The 27,238-nt window shown below is 30.0% G+C and overlaps 2 protein-coding genes, 1 long non-coding RNA gene and 2 other non-coding genes across 18 annotated transcripts; 3 read left to right on the top strand and 2 right to left on the bottom strand.

Moving 5' to 3' along the window:
* Nucleotides 1–869: 869 nt before the first annotated feature.
* TRNAL-UAG lies at nt 870–949 on the top strand. Its single transcript has one exon. It is a non-coding gene; the product is annotated as a tRNA-Leu (tRNA).
* Nucleotides 950–1,040: 91 nt separating this feature from the next.
* Nucleotides 1,041–5,707, bottom strand: LOC103832898 (putative branched-chain-amino-acid aminotransferase 7). Its single transcript, XM_009108994.3, has 9 exons — nt 5,051–5,707; nt 4,711–4,888; nt 4,321–4,497; nt 4,102–4,233; nt 2,183–2,278; nt 1,959–2,075; nt 1,737–1,832; nt 1,537–1,649; nt 1,041–1,423 (listed from the first exon to the last, which is right to left on the bottom strand). The coding sequence occupies exons 1-9, from the start codon at nt 5,251–5,253 to the stop codon at nt 1,297–1,299; spliced, it is 1,239 nt and encodes a 412-aa protein (XP_009107242.2). The 5' UTR covers nt 5,254–5,707; the 3' UTR covers nt 1,041–1,296.
* Nucleotides 5,708–8,122: 2,415 nt separating this feature from the next.
* On the top strand, nt 8,123–8,202 carry TRNAL-UAG. The gene has a single exon. It is a non-coding gene; the product is annotated as a tRNA-Leu (tRNA).
* Nucleotides 8,203–8,222: 20 nt separating this feature from the next.
* On the bottom strand, nt 8,223–9,250 carry LOC103832897 (branched-chain-amino-acid aminotransferase 6). Its single transcript, XM_033276589.1, is given in 6 exon segments — nt 8,223–8,469; nt 8,472–8,585; nt 8,667–8,774; nt 8,776–8,892; nt 8,969–9,054; nt 9,151–9,250. Coding segments are annotated over 5 exon segments (564 nt in total). The 5' UTR covers nt 9,047–9,054; nt 9,151–9,250; the 3' UTR covers nt 8,223–8,322.
* A 6,673-nt stretch (nt 9,251–15,923) lies between these two features.
* On the top strand, nt 15,924–26,781 carry LOC103832895. 14 transcript variants are annotated; one of them, XR_004450396.1, is made up of 11 exons: nt 15,924–17,745; nt 17,955–19,853; nt 20,010–20,451; nt 20,523–21,154; nt 21,266–23,692; nt 23,778–23,914; nt 23,996–24,130; nt 24,422–24,666; nt 24,871–24,934; nt 25,029–25,182; nt 25,286–26,781. It is a non-coding gene; the product is annotated as an uncharacterized LOC103832895 (long non-coding RNA). The 14 variants fall into 14 exon arrangements; XR_004450399.1 differs by having other exon boundaries at nt 15,938–19,853; nt 20,010–20,094; nt 20,271–20,451; XR_004450404.1 differs by lacking the exons at nt 15,924–17,745; nt 17,955–19,853 and having other exon boundaries at nt 19,919–20,451; nt 20,523–20,700; nt 20,783–20,890; nt 21,090–21,154.
* Nucleotides 26,782–27,238: the final 457 nt, after the last annotated feature.

Raw genomic sequence — 27,238 nt, 5'->3', positions numbered from 1 at the left:
ATGTACAGATGACCCATCTCACCAGAAACGGCCACCACCTGCAAAAATGTGCACAAACGCCTCCATCATTGCTATTACACTGCCTTTGTTGGTTCTGAGAACTTGCATTACATTTTCACATATTGAGCGGAAATTTCCTTCGATGCCACTAACTTCCATTGCTTTGACAAGCATTCTTTGGCGAACGGAACCTAAAATTGGGTACTAATTCGGGTGTTAACTAATAAAAAGTCTATCCTTATATCAATTCTCGAAACCCACAACTCTTGCAAACAAGTATATGTGGATAACATTATAGCTAATTACCTTTTTCAGGAAACTTCTCTCTATTCATTGACGCCTCAAAACAATATTCTCCAAAATCAATATGCATGATATGGAAAGATGGACGTGTTAGGTTTATGCTTGGGGCTATCTTCTCAATATTGAATTGGCCAAACTTAGATACATTCATCAATAAGTCCAGAATTGAATATGTTTAAATCATCGTCGAGTAAAGGGAGATCTGGAAAAGGCAAATACTAAAACAATCCCAATAAACTTATAGAACATTCAGTTCAAAAAAAAAAAACTTATAGAACATGTTGTTTATCCATTATCGTTATATTGTACTAATAAAAAAAAGTTATATTTTACTAATTAGTATAATTCGTCTATTGAAATATAATTCAGATAATAATTGTGGTGGTGATATAATGTTGGGGCTATAAGCATCGGCGAGAGGTTTGAGTCACATGCTAAATTTGTTTTGAAATTGTAGATATACATATTGAAAACATTTGCAACTAAACTTAAGTTAACTGAAGATAGGGAAAGGAGACACTATAATAAGAATATAATCATTAACTAGTAGTCAATGATCATTAAATGATAGTTTGGCCGAGTGGTCTAAGGCGCCAGATTTAGGCTCTGGTCCGAAAGGGCGTGGGTTCAAATCCCACAGCTGTCATAACATTTTGATTTTTGTGTTGATCGTCGTTAGTGACCAAACCACTGATTTCTTGCACATCACTCAAGTCAAACCTAATTACATCGATATATGAAAAACAAGGTACTTTAAAACTTTTATTACGGCCTATGTTATTTCCTCATTGAATGTTTTTTTTTTGTAACAGCTCATTGAATGTTTAAAACTCTTAAAACAAGAACTCTATATATAGAGACTAATATTTTTTCGAACAACAATGTTACAATTTTATTCCTTTTAAATTTTTTTCATTGTTTTTGATTGATTTCTTTATTCTTTATTCTTTAATTTTGATTTTCTTTGTCTTCACCTTTTTTTAGCAAGATAATCTATTCATCACAACCATTGATCTCCACCATCCAACTCTTCTTATCTTCAACAATGCCCATCTGAATATTGGTTAACATCAAGTGAAGCTTGGTAGATAATGCTTCTTCTCCTGTCCTGTATTTTATCCTGCGGTCAAAAGTAGATATGAACAAAAATCAAACATTAAGTAACCCTAGAGTTGGAAAGATTGAAGAACTAATGAAAGGGTATTGTAAGTTATATCATCAAAAACTATTTACTTCTTATCATGAAAGGTCACGGTTTCAACAGCTTTGACGACCATTGCAGTCCCTGTGCAGAAAACTTCTTCTGCCTCTAATAGCTCCTCCACTGAAACATCACGTTCTTGAACCTGTGGTACATTTTGAAATAACAATCCATGAATCTTGAATACGCGAATACGTGATAAGGTATTATATATAATATAAAGAGTTGGAACCTGGTAGCCGATATCACTGGCTAGTTCGCTTATGCTTTTCCTTGTGATTCCTGGTAAAATGGTTCCTGAAGTTGGTGGAGTAGAGACAATATTTCCCTATAAAAACCGTTGATTACTAATGAGCTTATGCACAAGTATAATCTAAAGGTTGGAAACTTATATATATATATATATATATATATATATATATATATATATATATTAGTTTTGAATGTTCTTTACCTTAGTAATAAAGATATTACATGTAGAAACCTCTTCAATGTTTCTGCCAGTTGCTGCGTCCAGGAACAAGATATCAGAGAAACCTGATGATTTTGCTTCGAACAAAGGTTTCACAACCTTTTTCAGCAAGAAAAGAAAACTGATTAGATATGTAAAGAGGAAAATAAAAGAATCACTTCATTAATAACTTGGCGCCTTATGTATTTATTTCTGGTGTTTCTTACTGGAGAATAATTTGTGCAGCTCTTCACACCGCCAGTTCCACCAGTATGGGCACGGCGATACGTATGATCGACTATAAGGTTCAAGCCTGAGCTTGCCTACAAAGTTAACAGTCAGTTTGTAAGTGCTATAGCCTATAGTCAGGCCCGGCTTAATTTTTGAGTGGACCTTGTGCAAGTTCTAACTTTTCAGAAAAGTAATTTGCAAAATAGAACCCTATACAACTTTGGACCCTAAATTCTAACTAAATTTATCTTAATTTTTAGTGGACTCTGTGCAAATGTGTCTTGTGCACATGGCAAGAGTCAGCACCGCCTATAGTGCATATGGTTCCACAAAAAGAATAACTTTATTGATGATGTTTAGAGTCCATTTTTGTTCCTTAGACTATTTACCAACTTATTTCTATTTTTTCTTCTATAATAGAGGTCCTATAAAATAGATATGGATATTGACTCCAATGTTTTTTTCTATAATAGAAGAATGTTATATTTTCAAAATATGTTGGGTTGAATTCTCTTGCAAAATATTATTTTTGTTTCAAAATGATGCATATTTTAGATTTTTCACACATATTAATAAAATATATTAAATTTGAGTATTAAATTCATGTTATTTTATTATCTATTTCCTATAATTCTAAACCAAAAATAATTTAGTAAATGTAATTATTTTTTTGAAAGTTTACAATTAATGATTATTAATTGACTGAAAATGCATTAAAAATATGTTTAATATTAAACATGTATCTTTTTTAAACATTTTTTTTCTAAAACATTCATCTTTATGGAAAGGAAAGAATATCCCCTATATATTATTTGAGAAGCATTGGAACATTTTTTTGTAGCCACGTGTCATCACTAGAATGATTCATAGAATTCTTAGAAAAATAGATTGTTGCATATAAATATATAATAAGTTTTTTATTAAATCACAATAAATACATTATTAATGTGCTTCAATATTTCCTTAAATAAGATTACGAAATTGCCTAATGTGGCTAAAGTATATATGACAATTAATGATTTTGAAAAATAAAGATTTGATAAAAATAAGTGTGTATTATAATTATATTTTTTTTTAATTTTAAGCTATTAAAATAAATTAAACAATCATAGTAACCATATAATAAAAATTTAAAAATTATTTATATATTATATTTAAATTTTTTTAAAACTAGTATAAATTACTAAAACTGTTAAAAGTTTCATATTCAAATTTTGTGATCTATGATTTAAAACTTTTGTTATAAAATGATACAAGTAATTAAAAAATAATATAAGTTGAAAGTCTCATTTAATAAGTATCAAAAATAAAAGATAAAAATATATGTATCATTTTAAATTAAACTATATGACATATAAAAATACATAAATATTTTAGTTTTGAAATTTACTTTGAACATTTTTTTGATAAAAAATTTGAAAAAATATGGACAACTTAATGTTTTAAAATATTATAAATAACTTAAACCATTAATCCCACAGTGAAAATTTTGTTATCACTAATTTAGACTTTTTGCTATAACAGATACAAATGATAAAAAAAATATGAGCAAAAAGCATCACCTAATAAATATTAATATTAAAATATACCATATATATATTACTATCATTTAAATTTAATTATATATCATATCAAATAGAAAAAATATTTTTTCGATTTATAAAATTTATTTATATGTTCGCACCAATTTAATTATATAAGTAGTAGATAATAACTTTTTAATTATTCAATATATATTTATTATTTCATAATATGTTATAAACATATAATATATTCATTTCGCTCAACGCGCGGATCTTAACCTAGTTTACATATATTCGATAAACATTTAGCTGTTCGAACTGATCAACATTTATTCGATCAGTTGTTAGAGGGAGTTTGCTACACAGAGTATTTGAATAACAAAAAGCCTCACCGTATGGTAATTTCCAACAGGAGATACGTAAATGAGGAATGTATATTCAGGTGCTGAAGCTATTCCAAGGACAGCACCAGTACCTATGAGTAGAGGCCTAATATACAAAGATCCTTTACCAGGAGGAGGAACCTATAGCCCAAAAACCGTAAAACACTTTAGCTACATATAAAGATCAATATTAACAAGTGGCTTTATGGAATTAGAGAGCTTAGTTACCCATTTCTTGTTGGCAAGCACAGTTTTCTTAACTGCTTGGACGAACTGGTCGGAAGAAGGAGATGTCATACAAAGCCTGTCTGCACCAGTTTGCATACGAAAAGCGTTTTGGTCAGGCCGGAAGAGTGTGATCCGTCCGTCTTCAGTCCTGTAAGCCTTGAGCCCTTCAAATAGTCCCTACAAATTACACAAAGCCAATCAAGTTAAATGATTTCTCTCAAGAATATTATATGAACACTAACACTACAATATTTTGCTTATAGAAGAATTTAATAAGATAAAAATGAACATAACCGAATTCATAAGGAAAATATGTGAAAACGAAAGTTTTAACTTTGATTAAACGGTTTACTTCTTATATTTAATTATTTATTGAGGGAGAACAAAAACCTGGCCATAGTTGAGAATCCCAGCACAAGGGCTAATTGGAATGTCCCCATAAGGAACAATCTCTCCTTCTGAAAAGCTCTCTCCTTGTTTGCATTTCGACATATACATATAATCTGTTGGAATCAGAGAGAATCCAAGCTCTTCCCAGTTCACGTTCGCATATTTTTCATTTGCTTCACTGTATTAATGAATGCCACAGAAAAAAAGAGTTTTCAATAACTAGAAAAGGGGTTGTTAGATGAACATGGGAACCTCAAATCAGGACTCTTTTGACTAAAGAAAGGTTATGTGAAATATAAAAGAATTCAGTTTTATAAAAAAGATGATGATAGCGTCGAACCTTGTGAGAAGAGGTACTGATGAAGAATGGGGCACAGAAGGAGCCATTTTGGATAGATGATGACAACGAGAGCAAGAAGGGGTTCCGAGCTTTGGAGGGTTGATGTGCTTTGAGAATGACTTAATTAACACTTGGCTTTTTATAGGGACAATAACAAACAAACTCTTGGAATCCCATTCGCTTGTTTGGTACACAAATTCCATCCGTCATTTTAAAAATATTTTTAAAGACTAAAAGCTTTATAGTTGACAAACAAAAAGCTTACGGTCAAGGGCTAGATTAGAAGCAATAGGTGAAGGAAGATGCATGTGCTTTCCGCGGAGTTTACGAAAACACACGCCTGTAATTATTGTGTACAAAAGCCTGAATTGATAATACACGCTTGTAATCAATTAAAAATAAAAATAAAAAACTTCATAGCACAAAAGCTTCACTTCGAAAGCGAAATGAGAAACTTATGGAAACTTTCGTGATCTGGATTCCAAAATGCTTCAAGAAAACCATCTTATCAAGACTTTGGAAGCTTATGCTTCCGGACTGAAACTTGTTTTTCCATTTCAAAAACCCAAAAACCCAAAAACAAAAAAAATCAAATCATGTTTTATATGTTTCTTATTTTACATATCAGATATAAAATAATATACAAATACTAAAACTCATAGTTTAAATTACTATATTGTGCATAATAATTTATTTTATAAGAATTTTTACATATATAGATTCAGAGATTGTATTAATCATTTGTTAGATATCAAAAACAATTAATTTGATTAGTTGATTCCTAAAAATTTTTTTTTTAGTTTTTCACAATATATTACAATTCGATTATTTTTCTATAAATTATTAAAAACGAATATAATAGTTTGTATTTTTTATTTGGAATCATATAATTATTATTGATGAGTTTTATAATATCATTATCTTATATTTTTACTATTGTATATATATATATATATATATATATATATATATAACTTTCACACAATTTTGGTTTTTTTTTTTAATAAAAAGAACATCTCATTTGCACATTTTCATACAATTTTGCTTATGTATAACCGCTTTCGATTCTATGAAATGTAGGCTATGAAACATTATTAAGATGCTATGAAACATTATTAAGAAAAACTAATCGATGAAGCCAATATAAGTAAATGTGTTTGTAAACACACGTTTGTAGCATTGGGATATATAGATTTATAAAATACAACAGATTTTTATCATAGAAAAATGAAAAATTTCATTTAAAAGTAGATCATAATGTGATTAAACAGTAGCTGCGCCATTTTAACAATATTAATATATTATTCTAAATAAAATATAGTAGTTTTATCAATATTTATATATTCTAATCTGAGGGATTAACTCGAAACATGTACTTCCTTTGTTTCGTAAGAGTATCATTTTGACACTTTTTCTTGTTAAATATAAAGTGTTATTTTAAAAAAATTCAGTAAAAATTATAATTATTATAAAATTTAATATTAATTACAAAATACATTGGTTTTATAAATAATTTTATTTATCTCAGATAATATTAGTTAAATAGATGTAATTAATTAATAAGAGCATAAATGTATTATAATTATTTCTTAATATGAAAATGTCAAGATGGCACTGTTTGAGAAACTGAGAGAATTGGTTCCAAATGTTCTCAAGAGACATGCAACTGTACACACAAGTTTTACATGTTAATCAATCGCCAGTCACGACTGTTCAGTCGTTTTTAACCAAAAAGCCAGTCTTAGTTTATGTATACCTACTAGAAAAATATGTCCATCACATGCAACTTGTATAGAATTTATGTATCAAAGTCTACGATTTTTTTAAAAACTAAATATATAAGATATGAAAATGGGACGTTACCTAATTTCGTACTATTTTAAGACCAAATGATTAAAGTGGCCGATCTTGAAGGCCAAACACCACATACTAGGTGTCTATTTACAGGTTAAGGAGTTTAGGAAATTGTACAAATATTGATTCATTTGCTCATGATATACAACTCTGCCTTTAAAATGCAATATACTCAACATGCATGTATGATAAAAAGAGAACTTAAAATAACCCAACTTTTCAAAACAATACAAATAGAAGAGATATACATATTGAGTAATAGATTTTGAATATAAGCAAAAAGACTTCCAAAAATCTGTCTAACTAGTGGCCATTCCTTTTAACCAAACACAAGCGGGTCTACTGTTTATATAGAAATACATAGTACGTAGAATCGTCTGTCCCTCACATGCAACTTTTACAGAATAATTTTATTTTGGCAAAGTCGTATCTGTTTAAAACTAAATATAATTTAGAAGCGATAGTACATTAGTACTAGTATATTACTAATATCTTACTATTTTAAGACCATATGATATAGAGGCGGGTCCACAAATTCAAGGTGTCTATGTAGTGTACGTTTGGAGTTCAGAAAATTCAAAATTATATATTGATTCAGATGGAGTGTTAATATTATGCATATAGATTGAGATATGCTGAAGATATATATATGGCTAAACATGACAAACTTTTTCCTTTATTAAATTGCTTATAACTTTATAATTTTAGAATCGGCCATTGTTTGATCGGGAAACGGTGAGACGTTTGGTTTTAGATGTGGGTTAAGCAGAGACGTTTTATTGGTGGTTGGAAAAACGTTTAATTGGTTAAAAAAAAAGGAGATGGGTAAAATAAAGGAAACCGGAGTTCAAAGAGCTTTGCCGGAAGGTACTATACGGCGAGAGAATAAAGGTAAAATCCTAATCTAAACGCTTTTCCGACTATATCAATAAGACGTCTCCGCTTAATCCACATCTAAAACTAAATGTCTCACCGTTTAGTACTGTTTCCCGATCAAACAGCCATGTGGCTAAAAAACCCATGATATCTCTAGACGGACCAGCCTGGTGAGGACAATATACAAGTTCATCCTTAAACTAACGTTTTTTTTTTAATTCCTGAAAATAACTTATCTACTGAAAGACTGTTAGTGCAAGCGAAGCAATTAATCGAAGTCTTCTATCACGTTGTGTGCGAGAAAATGAGATTAATGTAGATCAAGAATTTATAGTCAGCAATGACAGTTTGGCCGAGTGGTCTAAGGCGCCATATTTAGGCTCTGGTCCGAAAGGGCGTGGGTTCAAATCCCACAGCTGTCAATGCTTTTTTTGCAATTTTAATATTAAATGCATCCTTCGCTTTTTATTCAAACAGCTACGACCTTTGTCTTCCTAATTGAACGATATCGTATAGGACCTTCAAACTGTGACCAACTCTGCCTATTGTATAAGAGGGTCTTCATTGCAAGTCTCATAAAAGAAAACACGAAGAGAAAAGATAATTTGCATCAGCATTGAATGAAGCTTCGTAGACAATGCCTCTTCTCCTGTCCTGTATTTGATGAAATGGTCTTGGTATTAATCACTCACTTTTTGTCATGGAAGGTCACGATTTCAACAGCTTAAACGACCACTGCAGTGCCCGTGCATAACACTTCTTCTGCCTCTAATAACTCATCCACAGTAACATCTCGTTCTTGGACCTGTCAAACATTTCTTGAATCTTGATTTCATCAAAAATGTCTATACAATATTACATGATTAAGTGAACTGAATGTTGGAACCTGGTAACCAATATCACGAGCTAGCTCGCTTATGCTTTTTCTTGTGACTCCTGGTAAAATGGTTCCTCAAGTTGGTGGAGTAGAAACAATGTTCCCCTAAAAATGATTGATTACTAATGAAGATGTTAAATGTAGACGCCTCTTCGATGTTTCTGCCAGTTACCGCATCTAGAAACAAGACATCAGAGAAACCTGAAGACCTTGCTTCTACCAATGATTTCACAATCTTTCAAAATTTATCCAAGAAGAAATCAGTGAACTTGTTGCCATGTATTATGTATTTATGGTGTCTCTTTACTTACTGGAGAACAGTTCGTGCAGCTCTTGACACCACCCGCTCCACCTGAATGGGCTAGGTGATAGTTATGATCAACTTTCATGTTCAAGCCTGAGCTCACCTAAACACAAAGACAACCATTTCAATCTTGAAAATAGTCTTTTTAGCAGAGTTATATATCCAAAAAAGAGGAACACACATACTCACCTTATGATAATCTCCAACGGGAGACACGTAAATGAGGAACGTGTACTCAGGTGCTGGAGCTACTCCAAGAATAGCACCACTACCTAGAAGCAGAGGTCTTATATACAAAGCTCCTTTACCCGGGGGAGGAACCTTCGACCCAATAAAAAAGATAACACCGTTTAGAGAACTTCTATTAGAGCAAATTATAATCAAGAACCATACTGAAAAGAGAAACATTAGTCCGCAAATCCTTACCCTTTTGTTGTTGGCAAGGACAGTTTTCTTGACTGCTTCAACAAATTGCTCCAGAGAAGCAGGTGTCATACAAAGCCTCTCCGATCCATTTTGCATACGAAGAGCGTTTTGGTCAGGTCAGAAAAGCCTAATCCGACCGTCTCTCGTCCTGTAAGCTGTAAGACCTTCAAAGAATCCATGCAGCCAAACCAATACCTTAAACTTATTCTCTCAAACTCTCATTTCTATAATATTATTTGAAAAGTCAATTTTTTATGAGTAGATTCATGGTCATCGTTTACATTGATATTTTTAATAAATTAAAATTATTATGTAATTGTCGTTATCAGTATTTCTAATTTATGTTTTTTATTAATAATTTTTTTTAAATAACAAAAAAATCTATAAACCTACTATAGCTATTTGAGACTTTTTTTTATGAATTATTCTTAGATAATTGTTGAGAATGCCTCTTGAGATGCCATTAATCTTCCCCCTTGAGAAAATTAAACTGACATTCATGAACTATTTTTTTGAACGCCGATAAACTGCTTGCAAAACATGAACATCTAGTTACACCAAGAGTAGTGGTGACGAATTTGGTATCCAGGTTTGAAGCGGAAATGAAGCTTAAAGTTTACCAAGTAGATCGATGTGGGTTTGAGGTTAAAGATGAAACGATGAAGTATGTTGTTCATCTGGAGAATAAGAATTGCCCTTACAACGTTTTAACATTGACAAAATAAAACAGAGTTTATTCAAAAGTTTCTCTGTATTTTAACTGTTTCAGAGTTTAGTCATGAGTTTCTCTGTTGTGTTTGTCACCTGTTAATACGAAGGAGATACATTCCTAGACTATATTTGCGAAGTGATTTTGCCACATGTCTTTTCTACAAATAATTTCACAAAACAAATATGATATGGCTACTGAAATTGATGACGTGTCTTATAGCTTAATATGACATGGACAATTGCATTTAATGTTAATTTATACTTTTGGTAAACTTTCTAAAATATGGTAATAACTCATATATTACATTTAATGTCAATTTATATTTTTGAATTTTTTTTTAGAATATGAGAATAACTCATAAATCATCATTAAAACAAATATATTCAAATATGGCATTATAAATTTCGAAATATAATTTAATTATATATTTTTAAATTATACAAGTTTATTACTAAAATTTTCAAAAATGTATACAATTTTGTTTAGAAAATTATAAAAATTTAATCATAAAATCATTATTTTCTTATTTATCTACAAATTTTCTAAATATTGTTTAATTTTAATTTTTGGTAATTATGCAACTTTTATAAATTTATTTAATATATATAATTAAAATAAATAGATAGAAAAATCTATCTAAGATTATAATTTTCAAATATATACATGCATATTCTTAAATATAATTTTTATGTTTAATTAAATAAAATTTATATTAAAATATTGATATGAAAAAGAAAATTTACAATATTAATAAACTTTTATTTTAAAATATAATTTATATTTATTTGTTATAAACTATTCTAAATTTTTTTACTGCACATGGTGCAGGAAGACACCTAGTATTCATATATGTATACATGTATGTGCACACGTTTAGGTAAGGAAAATAGGGGTTTGGTACTGATTTTATATATTATATTAACTAAATCAAAATTGGTTAAGGAAAACCGGTCATTACAGATTGGAGAAAGATGTTATTTAGATTAAAGTATACTAAATTTTAACACACGCTTTGAAAGTGCGAGATATTTTTCGTTGAAAATTTTATTAATCCATATATTTGTTCACTAATATGTTTAGGCATGTGCGTTCAATTTTCAGTTTGACTGTAATTTGTTACTTTTTGTGTTTTCAGTTTCGGTTGTGATTTTGTTTTTTTTTCGAATTAAAAATATAGGGACTGTTCAATTATTTGTGAATTTAGGTTTGGTTTCGGATTTATTAGTTTAGCTCTCAGTTTGATTGGGATAAATATATTAAAAACTCGATAAAGTTTCGAGTTTAGTTTGGTGCTGGTTCGGTACCTGTTTTTTGGATAATACGGTTAAAAATCACATTTTTGTATTTTAGAACAAAATCTGCTAGATTTAAATATTTAACATATAATATTCTTGTAATTTCGCTGTATTGAGAAATTCCTATCTTACATAGTAATATTTCTTATCTTTTATAAATCTATTTATATTGAAGTTGATTTTAATAATGAAAATAAATTATATTTAAAACTCTTACAAAATATAATAACTTCCCGAAAACTATCAATATTTTTTTTAAATTAACATTTGTAATAGAAAATAAGAACCATTTAAAAATTAATTCATAAAAATAACCATTTTTAATAAGAACAAAATTATCCATGTTTATGTTAACAAATATAAAAAAGTAAAAATTGAGCTTTAAACCCTATTGGATCAAAAATTACAGGAAGGGTTACTGGTAAATTGGGCATACAAATCAACGACCAACTTTTGTTTTTTATAACCCAACCCAAAACATGTTTAAGTATCCAAAAACCGACAAAAGAGAATGCTTAGGTTTTAGAAACTTGGACAGAAAGTTGGGGGATCTTCTATTTATTATCGATTTTCTCTATCTTTTAAGATTAGTATTCGGAAAATTCACTTACCATGTCAAATAGAATATATTCTCTGCGTGTTCATCAAGTTAATTTAGTTAAATCGGAAAAACTTGTTTCTATATATTATCTTTTGAATTTATTGTATGTAGCAATTATGAAAATGGATGTTATAGAGAATATTCTTGGAATTTAATTGATTTGAATCCGAAAATCTATGAGTTTCTATTTATTATGTTTTATATTTATATTTATATACCAAATTTGGTAAATATAAATATTTAATTATTTAAATATTATTGGCTGTTTAAAAGGTCAATAACATTGAAAACCAATGATTTTAAAATATGCTAACCCTATACTATAATAGTATAATTAATATTATTAAAAATAATATTTAATATAATATATAAGAAAATTTTAAATAAGACATAGGCATTATAATAAATTCCAATATATTTGGTATAGTTTTTTGGACAACGGATTTTTGATGGTGTTAATAGGGTTTGAATAGAGTTAGGGTTTGAATAGAGTTTTAGGGTATAAGGTTAGAACACAAACGAATATGGATGGGTTAGTAAACATACAAGAAATGGGCTAGTATGGGTTTGAATAAAGTTAAGGTTTGAATAGAGTTTTAGGGTATAGGGTTAGAACACAAATGAATATGGATGGGTTAGTAAACATACGAAATGGGCTTAAAAAATGATGGATAAATTGTTTAAATTATTGGGCTGTTTAGTTGGACAGAAACATGCTACTTTCTAATTTGTTGGACTTTTAATTTCCGAAAACCATTAAAAACAATTGAAAAAAGTAATGTAAATTTTTATAATTAATTGGAAAAGTCAGGGGCATAATCTTAAGAAGAATTCTGCTTTAATAGTATTGATATATGTTCGGATGAGTTCGGGTAGTACTTCGGGTTTTGGATACATCTGATCGGGTTTGGATATCCAAACTTGTTCAATACAAAATCCGAACCAGAAATTTTGCTATTTCGGTTAGGATTTTTTGGATCGGGTTCGGATTTGGGTTCGGCTATCGGATAAAATTCCCTGGCCTAGAAACTGGCATCTTCTTGTGGTCGATCCAAAATGCCTCCGACCATAAGGTTAAAAACAACATAAGTGTTTACCAGTAGAACTAACAGATCAGGATAAAATCCGCACATCTTTAAGGATGATTCTAAAATAGCATGACGTTAATGCTAATACGAAACTGGCATCGTCTAGTGGTCGATCCAAAATGCATCTGACCACAAGGCTAAACCCAGCCTTCATATATCTATTGAATTTGTTTATGTGACTTATCTTATGTGTCACTCATATATGTAATCAATATCTATACTATACTAAAAGGGGGATATAAGCCATGGAGAGAGTGTCCACATAGGATAGAAAAATCAACCAATCAAAGAATCCGAAATTGCCATGTCATCTCATTTATTTTTCGTAAAAAATAAAAAAACAATGCGAAGGTGAGAATCGAACCCGGGTTAGTATGATATATATATATAGGACAGTTACCACTAAGCCATTGAAACTTTCTTGGACACATATACAAGAACCACTAAGTATATAATCACAAATTCTTATGTACATTTACAATAATATGAATTCAACTTTCAAGACTCCGATACTTTGTTTTGTAAAAAAAATAAGTAAGTGACTAAGCTAATATATTCTTAGAAATTGTGAGAACGTTGACAAATATGAAAAACATAGATTTTTGTTTTCGTGACAAAGTTAAGAATTTTGTAAAAGTAAGTTTAACATATAAATTTTTGTGACAAATATGAAAAAAACATAGATTTTTGTAAAATTTTGACAAAACAACTCATAACATACTTCTCTAATGTCTTAATAAAATATTATTTAAGAGTGCAATAATTAAATATATTAATTCAATAAATTTTGTAATTTATAGACAAAACAATAACACAACAAATTTTGAAACATTTGTTTAACCTATCAATTTTTTTTTCATGAGAATCCAACTAAACAAGATAAAAATAATAATTAGATTTAACAAATATTTAGTTACCATTTTATTCAATTTCGATTAATTTCAAATTATCATAATGTATCTTTTTGAAGTTACACATATGAAAAAGCATAGATTTTTGTACAATTTCACAAAACAACTCAAAACATATTTTTATAATGTCTTAATAAAATATTATTTAAGGATGCAATAATTAAATATATTAATTCAATAAATTTTATAATTTATAGACAAAACAATACCACAACAAATTTTGAAACATTTGTTTAACCAATCGATTTTTTTTTCATGAGAATCCAACTAAACAATTAGATTTACAAATATTTAATTACCATTTTATTCAATTTTGATTCATTTTAAATTGTAATAATGTATATTTTTGAAGTTACAAAAAAATAATGTTCTTTCTTTATTACACTAGCATTATATATAGATTCTATATACACAAAATAAATATAATATAACAACATAAACTTGCTTTTCCCGATTCATATGAAAACTTTTTAAGTTATCCACCAAAGCAAATTAATTAAATCAATGAAATTGTTAAAATACAGCAAATTAATATATAATTTTATTTTAAATTAAATTATTTAAAAAGTGTATTTTCGTTAAAACAAAATAATAAATTAGTAAAACTGATTTGATGGTAATTTTTATGATATATATATATATATATATCAATTCTGTGAAAGAAATAGAAGCTTAATATGAAAAAAAATATTAAATACAAAAACCTCTAAAAATTAACAAAAAAAACTAATAAATTAAACTATGATATCACTTAAAAGCTTCTTTGACCATATTAATAAAATATTTAAGCGATAATTAGACAAATTTGATTTTTTTTCCAGCAACAAGTTTATTATTAATTAGCATCAGTTATTTCAAGATGTTTAAGAAATGGTGGACAAAAAAATAAGATGGACATTAATGATATATGAACTATGAATAGTACTTTGTGAAGCAGACTTAGATAACATATCTGCACATCCATTTTCAGTCCTTTTTATGCCTAAATTCAATTTCTTCAGAGTAGTTATTCCACAAATAGATCGTATGAGATATTGTTTTGATATGTAGATTTGTTTTTTCAATGTTAAGAAGATTGATAACTGTAAAAATATCTCCTTCGTATATGATATGTCTATAACCGAGTCTCCAACATGAGACAAGTTTGTTTAAAAAGTAAATAATTTTATTTTTCTTATATTATATAATCAATATATATTATTTACTGATAATAAATATATAGTTATTCATCTATCACAAATATCTATGCAAATATGTGAATCAAGTACAACAATCAAACAACATAATGATTTCCACAAAGAAAATTTAAAAAATATATTTATGTTATGTAGTCATATTTTATATTTTTTAAATAATGTAATACAATATTATACATTATTTTTTTAGAATTGAGAAATACATATATCACTTAGACAAATTAAGCGATAATTAAACAAATTTTATTTTTATTTTGTGAGCAAAAAGTTTATTATTAATTAGCATTACTTATTTCAAGATGTTTAAGAAATGATGGACAAAAAAATAGGATGGACATAAATGATATATGAACTATAAATAGTTTTTTGTAAAGCTGACTTAGATAACCCATATGCATATCCATTTCCAGTCCTTTTTTTATGCATAAATTCAATTTCTTCAAAGCAGTTATTCCACAAAGAGATCGTATGAGATATTGTTTTAATATTCAGATTTGTTTATTGATTGTTAAGAACATTGATAAGTGTAAAAATGTTTCATTCGAATATGATATGTCTATAACCGAGTCCCCAACATGAGACAAGTTTATTAAAAAGTAAATAATTTCATTTTTCTTATATTATATAATAAATATATATTATTTACTGATAATAAAAATATAGTTATTCATCTATCACAAATATCTATGCAAATATGTGAATTAAGTACAACAATCAAACAACATAATGATTTCCACAAAGAAAATATAAAAAATATATTTATGTTATGTAGTCTTATTTTCTATTCTTTAAATAATATAATACAATATTATACATTATTTTTTAGAATTGAGAAATACATATAATATCTTATCCGCGCGTAGCGCGGTTAAAAAATCTAGTGCTTTATAAATAGTCAACACCAACCACTATAACGTCTCTATCTAAAATACACTTAACATATACTTATATAATCGAAGTAAAAATAAATACACGTAGGGGGGCCAAATCTTTATATATATAAAAGACTTTGTTTCTCTCCTGGGTGTGCCAACGAGGACGCCACGTCATAAATCCAAGCCCTGCCGCGTCGACACGTCAGAAACTCACCGTTTCACTAAAGCGTTCTTATATGGTTACGGGCTTTGCGGTGGGCTTTGTCATGCAATTTGATGTTAAGGCCCGACGACAAACAAATTTGGTAAGAACCCTAATCCGGTTTGGAGAGCGCCTCCGTGTTCTTCGCTTCTCTCATTGGCGGAGACGACGATTTGGATTTCTTTAACGTTATGCGTTGTGATTTTCTCCCATAAATCCTCTTAATTTGCAAACCCACTACCAGACCTTTCGATTGCGTCGTTTGTCGACTAAATCGTGTATAAATATCTCTCTTATGCTAACCACGACTTCCACATCTCTCTTCTACACATCTTACTTATATTCATATCTCTGTGCTCATCTCTGTTAATGGCTAACACGACTGCTTTTTTCCGATCTGAAGTCTGGGCGGTGCTCATCCGTTGTAGAGGCCAGACTGCTTCGATTCTGGAGGCTAGGAATGTTAAGCGTGGTGGAGAGCCTATGTGGATGGATTTGCTCATGGTGGATGTTAACGTGAGTCGTTTTTTGTTCTCTTCTTTGTATCAAGCGTTCTGGGTTAATATTAACAATTGTGCCGTTATTCTTTCTCTGTGAGCTCTAGGCTGTTTATATGTTTGATATTTTTCCGGTGAACCTGATCGTGTCTTACTTTTAAAAATTTCCTTAATTTTTTTTAGATGCTGATGTGCATTGTTTCTTGAATTTTTGTAAGTACATGCATAGATAGATAGGTCGTTGTGAATAGAGCTATCAATTTCTCATGCAATCAAGTTCACCCACTAATTCTTCTTCAATGGAGCTTTAATCCAGATGAACAGATTACATGATGAACAGATTAATGATTTGTTGTATTACAGATGAACAGATTAATGATTTGTTGTATGCTGATCCATCTCATGATTTGTTGTATTACAGATGAACAGATTAATGATTTGTTGTACGCTGATCCATCTCTTATTTTCTTAAATACTTCTAACTCTGTAATTACAGATGAACAGATTAATGATTTGCTGTACGCTGATCCATCTCATGTCACTTGCCAACACAAACACTGGTTTTCCAGGTTTCAATTGTTAACCCTGCTATACAAATTATAAATTTCACTGCCAAGTAGCCTTAATATTTTCTTTGGTTAGCAGACTTGGTTGGCGAAGTCAGGGGCATTAAAACGATTTACAACGAAGAGACCCAGAGTACTTAACGTCTCATGAGAACCACAAGGCTTGATAGGTATATGACAACCCTGGTGTTTTTTTTTTTAATTTCCCCCATTACACACATTGGTGACTTGCACGTTTGTTCAAGGATGAAAAACATGGTGTTTGGCCTCCGGCCCTCCGCAGGCACTCAACTGTCTGCTTGAGTGTATTTGGTGGGCTTGCTGGGCAGAAGGACAAAAAAAGGCGCTACTCTGATGTAGAGTAGAACCAAAGTTTGTTGTTGGAACAAATATATATACCCAAAGTTTGTTGGAGGTAAGAACGAACTCTCTTTTAGGATTTGTACACTAGGGTCTTGGGGTTAAGTTGTGGTTGTGTTCAATACATAAGTGAACAAATTTTTAAAAAAAATGTCTACCCTAAGTTTGAGGAAGCCCCTCTTTCACGCTAAGTTGCTATATATTGACGCCTAACCACGTTTAATATTGGCAAAATCATCAGACACATAACCTCTTTGATTGCAGGCAGGCTGTTCATCAACGCTTCTTCTGGTACTCATTCAGCTCCATAGAACATTCCGATCAGAGATAGAGACAGAGAGACACCATTGGGTGGCCAAGTATCATGAGAGGAAAACCAAGAAGGTCAAGAGATACCATAGATTCTTTTGCGTCTTGCAGAGAGATTGGCAAGGTGATTGAATAAGACATGATTGTTCTTAATTTTGGTTTACTATTTTCAGGAACTTATGATCCTGATTCCTGGAACTAGATGGTTTCTTTTGTTTTCTTTCAAACCGATATTGCAATATATTCTAGAGAATTACAGCGTTTCTCGCACCATGCCTGATATGAACAGGCCGACGAGAAAGAAAGTGATTCGAATCAGTCTTCACCAAAACTTGGGATTAAAATTAAAGTTGGCGGTGGACTTTAAGAGAAAACAGAGTAACGAGACACCAAATATAACACTCAAATGATTTCTTTGGACACAAGTAACTGATATGTGTTGGGAAGTTTTTGTGGCGTTTAATCCTTCAATGTAAAAACAAAAAAAAAGATGCACATTTATGGGTTGGGTGATCGATCTTCTCTCTTTCTCAAGTCGCAAATATGAAAATGAATTTAATTTGATATATTCAGTTGCACATAATTTCATAACTGTCATAGTGGTACAAAAAAGAAATTTCTAAAGTAAATTACTAACATTAATCACTTTGTCATAATTATTTATGAATATACAGTATTTGTGGTTTAAATGTTGTTTGGGATTCACACTCTAACCCAACTAGGAAGATAGTTAGAAGTGTATAAACAAACTTTTTAACCTTAGAACTAAATGATTCTAAAACCAAAACAAATCTTAAATCAATTGTAAACTTAACAATTATTTTGCATAAGAACTTAAATAACCGACACAGAAGAGTATTTAGATCATAATTAAGATTTAATTCGACTTTTGATCATCTTGCTCATAATTCTATCAGGATTTTCAGTTATAAAAACAATAAATTGTAAGTTTTAATCCTTTCAAATTTGAATAAAACCATGAATAAGTTAAAAATAAATTATAATATATCTATCAATTTATATTTATAATGGTTTAAAAATCACATTTATATATATTCAAATACAAAAAACGTTGCACAAAAAAAGACGTAATAAAATACATGTCAAGATTATTATATTTTTTAAAGAAATTATTTTAGTAAATAATTATTTTTTAAAGAAATTATTATAGTTAGATAAATAAATAATTTTAAAAATAAATAGTAAAATAAATAGTTAAGATTATTGTAAAAGATTATGAAAGTTTATGTTACTTTTAGTGCTGACAAAAAGAATTAATACTACTTTTACTTAAAAGTGAATTTAAAATAAATTAATATTTTTATTTTATTTATTCGACCCCCCGCCCGTAGGGCGGGTTTACCCTAGTACAATACTAAAAGTTGGATATAAGCTCCATTGAGCCTATCCACGTCGGCATAAATAATCATCCAATCAAAACATTTCGTTTTGCCACGTCACATACTGGTTTGTGTATTGTGGGCTTTAATTTTTTAAAATCCGTTTTGTTTGATATATGTTGCCCATTAAGCTCAATCATAAAAAAAAATCCTAAAAACCAGAAACGATGAAAGATGAACTCCAGACCCTTTAGTATTGTTCTTCGTCGTTTCAATTTCTCTAACTAATTAACACACTACTCCATCTCTGTGCAATCAAACCTCTCGAAAATTCACATCTACTTGGGAGTACTTAATCGCCGGTGGCCAAATATGCAGCTTTAATATAACCAAAGCAATGATTGCCAGATCCACTTCTCCGGAAAATTCGAGCACCGAAACACCAGCGAAATCCCACATCGTCTTGGAAAGCTTCAAGTCTCGACCTTTCTGCATCCTCTGTCTGTTAACTTTGGTAACGTATAGATTCCCTCTACAACCTTATATATATATATATATATATATATATATATATATATATATATATATATATATATATATATATCATCTGTTTCTGATTACTTTTTTCAAACTCACACCTTCATTTGGTCAAGCCATGTGTTGTTTGCAGGAATCTAGGATCGTGGCTCTATCAGTTCGCATGATCCATCAAGACCCAAATTGTTCATAGTCATTGATACATCCTATTGTTTTCCGTAAAAGTTTGTTTAATTCAATTATCATAATCATGTTTTCGGAACATATGGTTCTGAGTTTTTTCTTATTTTGTTTTGTTTTGTGGTTTCTTCCGTCAAGTCTCAGCTTTTTGTATAGTTATGTGTTTGCAGGCGTTTCCAGGTCATATGAACACTGTTTCTTGCCTATGTTTCAGACACGGGATTTCAGAAGTCTATTCTGGTTCTTTTGATCGGAGTGTCAAGGCGTGGAATGTACAAGGTTGAGCTTTTGTGCAAGACAGTTTCGGACACCAGGATGAGATTCTAGCCATTGATGCGCTGAGGAAGGAGCGTGCACTTACTCTTGGAAGAGATAGAACCATGCTATTACACAAGGTAATAGACTGTTTTTATCATATGGTTTCTGTTGTTCTGTATATGTAAGTTTTTGTTATATGGTGTTTTAGATGTCTGAGACAAGTTGTACGATTTACCGTGCACCTGCATCGTCTCTTGAGAGCTGTTGTTTCATCAATGATACTGAGTACCTGTCTGGTTCGGACAAGAATGGACTGTTGAAAAAGATACCAGTGTTTCTCCTTAAGAATGCACATTCCGTTGTAGCTGGTGGAATCACCACTAATGGTAATTGAATCTTAACATCATTTAGTTGCAGAGATCATGATGCTCTGAAAAGTCTTAATGCTTTCTTCTTTTCCTAAACCAGAAAATGGTGATCATGATTGTGTGGAGTATAGCAACTCTTCCACAACGAGTTCTTGGGTGAGTTCAGCTGCTGTGTGAAGAGGTAGTGACTTTGCCGCATCTGGAGCTGGTAATGGTTTTGTGCATTTGATGGTTGTTGAAGCAAGTGCCCTTTGGATCTTTATTCAAGCTTCCACTGGTAAAGTTTATTTCCTTAATGTTTTCTAATATTATGTTGATGCATCTGTTGTTTCTGAGAGTGGTTAAGAGAAAAGCATTTCACTTCACCAAGTAGTAATCTCACAGTGCTTCTTTTATCATGTTAGAAGACTGGATTTGTGAACTCTATGGCATTTGCAAAATCTGGTAATTTTTGATTGTTGGTGTTGGACAGGTATGCCATCATTCTCTCTTATCTTCCTTTTTTCTTTGATCTATGCTGTGTTTTTTTTTTAATGCTAATTTCAGAATTGTTATGGGTTTTGTGATATCAATATGTTGCAAGAGACGAGATTTGGAAGATGGAGATGCATAAAATCTGTGCAGAATGGTGTGGCAATACATCCCTTAAGGCTGTCATAAGGATTTAATGAAGAGTTGGTACTTATATTTTTCTGAATCTCAAGTTATGTAATGGCTTCTACTACAAGAAGTTTTGCTCCATTTCTGTTTGTTTTATTGTACCCTATTTTTTTATAATACAAGAGTGAGAAAAACTTTAACTTTTTTGAGGTCCTGATGAATCAAAGATGTGAAGAACTACATATAATTTATATAAAGGATAACTATTAGTAACTACTATCACATTTAGTTAAGATGTTTGCTCATCTGAACTTTAACTGTTCTTGATTTAAAGCTAAGAGACTCCTGAAACAACTGTTGCCATGACTAAGAAATGTACTCACCTATAAAGTGAAGCCATTAACTTCAGTGGATAAGTTTGGATATAATGAACACACCAAAAAAGAATGTGATTTCACAAAGAAGTCATCACCACACTTTGAATAAATGGAAATCGTAAAGTTGCCGACCTCACATTAACAACATATACATACTTTTAAATTTTAATATTGAATCAGTAACGTAACAAACAATAGCAAAGACTTTAAGTTTTCAGGAATTACGTAACGGTTGCTACCTTATGTCTTCGCCTCTTAACTTTTCTCTTGACTCTTAAGGAACTCTCAGCCTGCACACTTGAGAACATACTCATCTGCACACACCCTAACAAGGTGAAACAGAGCTTGCTATTAGACGTACCTACACCCAAATGCCACGGTGAAGAAGGCTCCTCGGGCCAACACCTTTGAAAGCATCAAACTCAAGTAAAAAAAATCACTATATAAAACTAAAATAGATCATCAACAATCACCAGAAAAAATGTAACACACATAACAATAAAACAGACATGGCAGTACTATAGAATAAAATACACTAAATCATCGTACCAACTTTGCATAAAGAAAAACACATGAAGGCCAAATCAATAAGACAAATAATTAACAACAGTATAAAAATATTAGTTATTCTTACTTTAGATTTTCTTCAATGTCAAATTGAAATACAAATCAAATATAAAAAAATAGAAATCACTACATTTTACATAATTTTTTAATTTTGTGTTCTTCTAACAAAAAAAAACAATGTTAGTGGTCTTTTTTTTGTTACTTATGTTAATGATCTTTTCAACTTAAATAAAAAATTAATAAAATATACAATTTGATCTTAGAATAAAAAACTATTATAATTTTTTTTTCAATATAAATTAAATTTCCAAATGTTTTATAAAATTATATTATATTTTAATATAAAATAGTTTCAGTGTAAACCCACCTGTCCATAGGGTTTCTGATCATAAGATAGTGAATATTTTCTACCAAAATTTTGCAGATAGATTATAAAACTACAGGTTAAAATATTACAGTAATTATTATGTAAGTTATTTATACCAAAAATAAAATGAGGGTTCTGTTAAAAAAACTAGAAATTTATATTTTGTAATTTTCTTTTGTTAATTATTAGTATTACTTATGAAACTCTTACTTGCATTAACTACAATGATTTTTTCAATCGTTATTTTTTTTCTATTTAATTTAGAATTCTATTTCTTCTGTTTTTAATTATAAGTTTAACAATTCAATATATTATATATATAAACAATATGATCGGAAATTTTGTTTAAAATAGTAGGATAAATGATTATTATTGAGTGACCACAAACAAATAATAATTTGTTAGTCAGAAAACGAAAAGCTAATATTTCCACGTCAGTTTTTGTCTTTTTGTTATTTTAAAAGAAAAACAAGTATATCTAACCTATACTAAAAGGTGAATATGAAGCCTTGTGAAACTATCCACGTCATCAATTAAAATCAGCCAATAAGGTGTCTGAAATTTGCCACGTCAGCAGTCCGTAAATTTATCTGGGCTTAAAGTTTAGCCGGTCCGGTTCTGATTGGTTTCGGGCAGCCCAAATGTGGTAGATACGGCTTCCATGTTATCCTCTCTTCCAGAACTCAACGTGGCCGTCTCGGCTTTTCAGAGTCTCATCTCTTCGCCTCCCCTTTCGTTATCTCTTCACATTCCCTATGGTTCAATGTATTTGTTTTAATTCTACCATAATTGTTAATCCCATTGAATCCAGATTCCATGTCGTCTTCTCCCTTTCATTCATCTCAAATCTATAAATATAAGCAGGTTGAGAGTATGATGGATGCTCAGCACGATTGTCAGTTTACCATTTTATTAAGCTAGAAAAATTTTCAAAAATGTCTTCCTCCGATGCTGTTTTTTTGCACTCTGCGTTTGAGGCTCTCCGCCTCTGAAGATCCGGCCAGTTCATTGTTGCCAAATTAATCTGTTTTTGGGACTTGAAAAACATCAAAAAACATGGTTAATTCATGGAAATCACTCTACTTCTCTTGATGATAAGGTATTATAACTACAAACGTTCTTTTTTCTCAAATATTCTATTTTTCCCATAGCCGATGATCTAAATATTCAATCTTTGATTGCAGAATTCGGTGATACATGGATTCATCCTGCTGGTCGCGCCTCTTACTACCGTCCGTCTTTGCGAGGAGGTTCAGTCGTGAAGTTAATTAGAGAGAGGAAGGAGCTGTCATTCCAGTCAAAAATCAGGGACACATATGTGGTATGATTCATTATTTCTTTGCACGATTGGATTTGTGCATCGCCATTGCGGTTGAGATTGCAGTTATTTTTGATAAAATAGGAAGTTGTTGGGCGCTCTCGGTGGTTGGAGCGGTGGATGGTATAAACAAGATCAAGACCCGAGAATTGATATATTTGTGGGAACAAGAGTTCATAGACTACTACAGAGAGGACGGCAATGGTGGCTGTGATGGAGGTACATCAGCCAACACTTTTTAAGTTCATTTATCTCAAGTTAACGAGATGAATCACTTTGTACATTTTTCAAAGTTTGGATTGTAGACTAAGATGTGAGGAGTCATAGTTTCAGTTTGCTTTTTTAGTTAACGAGATGAATCACTTTGTCTTTGAAACCATTGTCATGAAATTGTATAAATCAGACGGTCTTGACATTCTACAAATCTGTATATCCATTCGACACTGTCACCAAAAATATTCATTTTCTTTAAGAACATTGTCATGAATTTTTGTGTTTGTGCTTCCTCAGGGTTTGTGTACAGGTCCATGTGAGGATGGCTTTGGAAACCATGATGTGCTAGCCGTGTGGCATGGAACAACAGTCGGAGGTGAAGACTACTGGATTATTATTTGTAACTCATGGGGGTCATATTGGGGAGAAAGCGGATACATCAGGTCCTAACGTAACTATCATAAATCAACCGGGAAATGCAAAGTCGCAGCACGGTCTATACCCAATCAAGCCAAGCTCTCCATTTGGTTTGGTGTCTACAGGTGTGTTTAAATTTGAGGTTTTATTTGCTATTCAGATAATTGGTTGGGCATGGTTTTGAGATACACTTTATAGGCAATAAGCCCAGGGTGCCTCTTTTAATTAATCATGCTCGGTTTTGGGGTATTATTGAAGGCATCCATATTATTTAATTGTTCATAATTAATTCTGTTTATTTGATTCGCCATGGGAATCTAATATTGAAGTTGGTTCTCCACGAGCAAGGAATGAAGCTAAGTTGAGATACAAAGAGAAGAAACTCAAGCACATGTGAGTTTTTTTTTTCTTTTCTTATTAAAAAGCGTTAAAAAACATAGTTTTTACAAAAAAAAAATGATTCAAGATTTAATTGTTTGAGTTGTAGTATTGGGAAAAAGGTTCGATATGCATCTCGCAGAGCGAGAGCTTACCCGAGAAAAATAGTGAGAGGAAGATTCGTAAAAGCTGGTGACAATTATGACTATGACCCATCATCACTAACCATGAAATCAATGAGTTTTCTCTTCCCCTAAAACAATGTATGTCTTCTTCTCATGATGATGATATATGATTACTCTTATACGTGGTGAACCAGTTTCTTCTCGGAAAAGTAAGCCAAACTCTTTATCTTTTTGCCTACAGTTTTATTTTGAATCGAAGAAATCAACATGTTGCGGCATGGAAACGTTGGAGACCTGCACAAAGAATGCTTAGATGTAGTGAAAGTGACGAATTGGGTGGAAGGCCAAAATGGGTGAAAATATAGCAATTTTGCTTCTTTTTTTTTTAAAACAGAGCTCTTTCTTATGTTATTTACTTTTTTAATATTTCTAATCATTATGTAACAGGGAAAATCCTAACTACTTTTATTTGTAAACTTAGAAAAGAATAACTCTAAAATAATTTATGTTATATACATATATATTTTTTTTTACAAAACTCTAAAAACTCAAACTTGATTCTTCATATTTTATTAGTTAATTGTGTTACCTATAATAGAAATATTTATTTCAAACTAAAAATATTTAAAAAAAACAAATTTAAAAATTAGTTATATATAATTTAATATACAAAAATTCACATACAAATAAAAATGATAAATGTAACAATTTAAATAAAAAATATTATTTATAAACTTAGAAAAGAATATATCAAGAATATTCCTTTTTAGGAAAGAAAATAGAAAAATACATTGGAGACAAATCCATATCTATTATGAAAGTCTTCTATTTTAGAGAAAAAAATAGAGGAATACATTGGAGATGGTCTAAGGCATGGCCGACGTAAATGATCGACGTTGAGATTTCAGCTTTTTTGATTTTTAATATTCTAATGTTTCAATATAATTTGAATATTTCCTTTATTTTATAATATAATGGTTTAAAAGTATTTTTTGTTTCACTATATAAATTATTTTTATATTTTAATGTAACTTTATATTTATTGGATATTGTGTGGCCAATAAAATTATGTAAATTACTGTTTAATGATTAAATTTATATATTAAATGACAGTTTTTTAAAGTAATAACTTTTAAATATAAAAAATTTTAATTAAAACTAATTACATTTTGAAACAGATAGAGTAATCTATAAACTAACTCTATATAGATATGACGACAAAATTGTAAAGTGGTCTCACCTTGAATTTCTTTCATTTTGTGCATTCTTAATTGGAAGGAGATAATCAACATCTAATATTATGCTACTCTCAGTATATTAGAAATTGTCGAACTGTAAACCAATTAAAGATGATGTAAGGAAGACATAAAGATGTATTTCCAGTTATCACAAATATATAATCAATTGACAACAACTTAATTATGTCCAGCGTAGAACAACAGAGAAGAGTTTTCATACCTTCTAATATTATAATATCTCACCACATTAGTGGTTAAATCAGTTTTCTCTAGCACAAATACTCACTCGATTCTTGGAGTTTAAAGCTTTTCTATCTGATGATATTAGTAGTTTGATCCCAAAAAAATGGTCGAACTGCACATTGTAATTGGAGAAAGAAAACAAACAAAAATCAACCTAAGACTTTTAAGGTATATGAAACAAAAATTGGAAATAACAATTCTTTGCAATTAAAGAATAAGGCAATAAAATTGTAAAAATACAAAATAAAACAAAAAATATACACAGGAAGAAAGATTTAGTAAAATAAAATATAATATAATTTCCATAATTGATAGTGCTTAGTTACACTAAAAAGTCTAAATTTACAACATACACAATTTATTTACATCTTTAAACCTATTATCTAATTAAAATAATTCTAAAAAAGTGTCACCATGAAGGATTAGAAAATATATGATAAAATACAATACATAACATTAAAAATACATTATCACTAATCACTAAAAAATCATGTTAGTAGAAATAAAAATGAAATGACAACACATTTATTAAAATCATAGAACGGCACGCAACAAAGTGTTATTAAATATATAAACTACAAATTAAATATGCTCAACGTAAACACACATAAAAATGAGAAATCATATCTGGATATATTTAAATAAATAGTTTTAAACATATTATATTCTTGAAATTTTAAAATTACTTAAAAATAAACTAAATTATTAAAAAA

This window comes from Brassica rapa, chromosome A08, assembly GCF_000309985.2.
Source record: "Brassica rapa cultivar Chiifu-401-42 chromosome A08, CAAS_Brap_v3.01, whole genome shotgun sequence".
NCBI classification, from domain to species: domain Eukaryota; kingdom Viridiplantae; phylum Streptophyta; class Magnoliopsida; order Brassicales; family Brassicaceae; genus Brassica; species Brassica rapa.
This window is presented reverse-complemented; position numbering and strand designations above follow the sequence as displayed.

Coding starts and splice junctions, on each gene's coding strand:
- LOC103832898 (XM_009108994.3), bottom strand. CDS start 5,253: ATGGAATTTGTGTACCAAACAAGCGAATGGGATTCCAAGAGTTTGTTT. Junction 2,076..2,182: donor GCTGCACAAATTATTCTCCA/GTAAGAAACACC, acceptor TTGCTGAAAAAG/GTTGTGAAACCTTTGTTCGA. Junction 1,650..1,736: donor CCAGTGATATCGGCTACCAG/GTTCCAACTCTT, acceptor AATGTACCACAG/GTTCAAGAACGTGATGTTTC.